The 3,182-nt window shown below is 50.3% G+C and overlaps 1 protein-coding gene across 3 annotated transcripts in view; it reads right to left on the reverse strand.

Annotated features, from left to right (window-relative positions):
* The window catches only part of Pus1 (pseudouridine synthase 1), a 12,490-nt gene extending 10,593 nt beyond the window's left edge, over positions 1 to 1,897 (reverse strand). The window contains exons 1-2 of one of the 3 annotated variants that reach the window (XM_005344210.2): positions 1,863 to 1,897; positions 1,021 to 1,231 (exon numbers count right to left, since the gene is read on the reverse strand). In XM_005344210.2, coding sequence (XP_005344267.1) covers positions 1,021 to 1,221 — 201 coding nt within the window. In that variant the 5' untranslated portion in view covers positions 1,222 to 1,231; positions 1,863 to 1,897. Of the gene's footprint in view, positions 1 to 1,020; positions 1,232 to 1,563 lie in introns of all 3 variants that reach the window. The other 2 variants (XM_026783569.1, XM_005344209.2) reach the window with 2 other exon arrangements.
* Positions 1,898 to 3,182: the final 1,285 nt, after the last annotated feature.

Here is a 3,182-nt window from a genome sequence, read left to right on the forward strand (position 1 = left end):
ATGTGGTTGCCGGGAATTGAACTCAGGACCTTTGGAAGAGCAGGCAATGCTCTTAACCACTGAGCCATCTCTCCAGCCCCCAATCCCAGCACTCTTGAGGCAGAAGCAGGTGTATCTCTGAGTTTGAGGCCAGCCTCATCTACAGAGCAAGTTCCAGGGCAGCCAGGATGACACAGAGAAACCCTATCTCGAAAAACCAAACAAAACAAATTGTTTTAAGAAAAATTAGAGGGGCTGGGGAGAGATGGCTCAGCAGTTAAGAGTTAAGGCTGCCCTTCCAGAAGACCCAGGTTCAATTCCCAGCACCCACATGGCAGCTCACAACTGTCTGTAACTCCAGTTCCAGGGAACCTGACACCTTCACACTGACATACATGCAGGCAAAACACCAGTGAACATAAAGTAAAAATAAATAAATAAATGTCTTTTTAAAGAGAAAAATTATGGGGCTGGAGAGATGGCTCAAAGGTTAAAAGCACTGACTGCTTTTCCAGAGGTCCTGAGTTCAATTCCCAGCAACCACATGGTGGCTAACAACCATCTGGAATGCGATCTGGTGCCCTCTTCTGGCATGCAAGCATACATGGAAGGAATGTTGTACATATAATAAATAAATAAATCTTTAAAAAAAAAAGAAAAATTATAAATGGGAAGTGTTAATAGCAGAGGTGACAAGAAGGACCAAGATTTTTCCCACACTGGTCAGTGCCACTTTCAAAAGGTCAAGTTTGTGATAGGTACCAGCCTTGCCCCAGCTGCCCCCCAGGATACTGGCCAAGTAGCACCTGCCATCTCTCTGGTCTCCACTCTCAGCACGCCCAAGTACTGTCCAGGTTCCACGCTACTGACAAGACTCACTGGTCCCAAGGTCACATGTGAATAGGCACAGAGCTGGCCTAACCATTCGTGAAACACAACCACCCAAGTCTTATATGGAAGACTCTCAGTTTTGCTATTTCCTGAGCATCAGGGAATAGGGGTCGATCCAGGTAGGTGGTGTCTAGGCGCAGCCCTCCTCACCTGCATGCCGTGGTAGCCCTTGCCGGAGTAGGCCATGAGCAGCACAATTTTGCGCTTTGGCAGCTTTCGTGTTGGCTCTTCATCTTCACTGCCCTTGGCCCTCTTGGGAGGATGCTGCGTGTCTTCCCAGACCCAGCCACCTCGGACCTTCCTGTCTTGTTGGTGTGAAGCCAGCGCTGGTGGCACCTTGTTTCCAGCCATAGGGGGCAGGCTGGGAAAACAGGCATGAGTGATCAAGGTGGTAAAAGGATACAAGAACAAAACCTGATGCTCTCTGCCTGCCTCAACGGTCTCTGAAGACCTTGTCTAATGGCAGACCAGTCTGGCTCATCAATGACAAACGACAAAGTGACTGGGGTTGGGAAACAGTGGCAACTCAGGGGTAGAGTTTGACGCACAGCTGGACACAAGCAGGCAGCAGAGGCAGACAGCTCAGGGGACTACAAGGTAGCGAGAGGTAAGACACAGGTAAGTTAAGCAGAGGCAGACAGCCAGGGCAGCAGTGGGAGCTCAGGGCAGAGGCGCCGGTCGCGGAGTCTTTACCCGGGCACGCGCGGACCAGGGCGCGCCGTCCACCGTCCCCAGGCTCTCAGCAGTGTAGCCCACAGGCGGGGGAAGCCCATGCGCGGCGGGGTGGAGGGCACCGACCCTCGATCTCACGGATCCCTGATGAACTTTGCACCCCCAACACCCCTGCCCTATCTTTCTTAGCTCCGGCCCTGAAGCGCTCGTGATCTTAGGCTGACCTGTCACCCCACAGCCCCTGCCCTCCGCCCGCCGCCTTAGAGACAGCGCAGCCAGCGAGCGTACAGAGCGAGGAATGTCCCGCCGGCCCCACTCACGGCGCCGTGGACCCCCGAAGGCCGACCACGTGGAATAAGGCGGAAGCGGGCAAGCGTTGGAAGGCGGCCGAAGGCGGACAAAAGTCTTTCTGGGACGCGCCTAGTTGGGTGGACCCAGTGGGTGGGGCTTCCCAACCAGGATCCAAGCTAGACTAGGCGCAGATTTCGAAAGAAGCCTAAGGCTGGCAGCTGCTGTGTTTTGAGAATTAAAACCACTTCATTAAAACGTGCAGGTTAGGAATGCACCAGGGAGCCAATCATCAGATAATAACCGTTAAAGCCCAAATAACCCCAGCACCGTCTCAGTGGTTCTAAGTGGGCCCTTACGTGAAGGCCCAAGGTACCAACCCTGGCACTGGGAGGTCACAGCTACTCTTAATGGTTTTGCGGTGCGCAGACCATCAAGATGTCCCTGTGTTTTTCGCTGCCAGATACTGATGTGTTTAATGGCATGAAACCGTGAGTATCATTCTGTTGTCCTCATGTTACTGATAAAATTGGGCACGGGTTCTGATCCTGGGTCATACAAATAGGTGTCTACATCCAACTACATTTTCCCTTTTGTTGTTGTTTTGTTTTCTTTTGTTTTTGGAGACAGGGTTTCTCTGTGTAACAGTCCTGGCTGTCCTGGAACTCGACTTGTAGACCAGGTTCACTGAGATCTACCTGCCTCTGCCTCCCAAGTGCGGGGATTAAAGGCCTGCACCACCACTGCCTAGCCATTTCCTTTTTTTTTTTTTTTTTTTTGAGACAGTCTCATTAAATAGGCCTGACCAGCCTGAAACTCACATAGATAGATAGATAGATAGATAGATAGATAGATAGATAGATAGATAGATAGATAATAGGTAGATAGAGACAGATAGATACAGTCATACACACATACACATATATAATCCAGGCAGTGGCCCACACGCCTTTAATCCCACCACTTGAGGGACAGAGGCAGGTGAATCTCTGTGAGTTCAAGGCAAGTCTGTGAGTTACAGGATAACCAGGGCTGCACAGAGAAACACTGTCTAGAAGGAAAAAAAAAAGATACATGCATATATATATATATATATATATATATATATATGCCTCCCAAATGCAGGGATTAAAGGCATGTGTAGTAATAGGAGCGGCGGGGCTGCGTCCCCAGCACCCAGCTGCCCGCATGCTTATGCCCAAAATAACAACACACAAACTGTATTCCTTTAAACACTGCTTGGCCCTTTAGCTCTAGCCCTTACTGGCTAATTCTGATAGCCAGATCAACCCATCTCTAATAATCTATGAGCACCGGTCTTACCGGGAAGATTCTAGCCTACATCCATCCTG

Source organism: Microtus ochrogaster, chromosome 2, assembly GCF_000317375.1.
Source record: "Microtus ochrogaster isolate Prairie Vole_2 chromosome 2, MicOch1.0, whole genome shotgun sequence".
NCBI lineage: Eukaryota > Metazoa > Chordata > Mammalia > Rodentia > Cricetidae > Microtus > Microtus ochrogaster.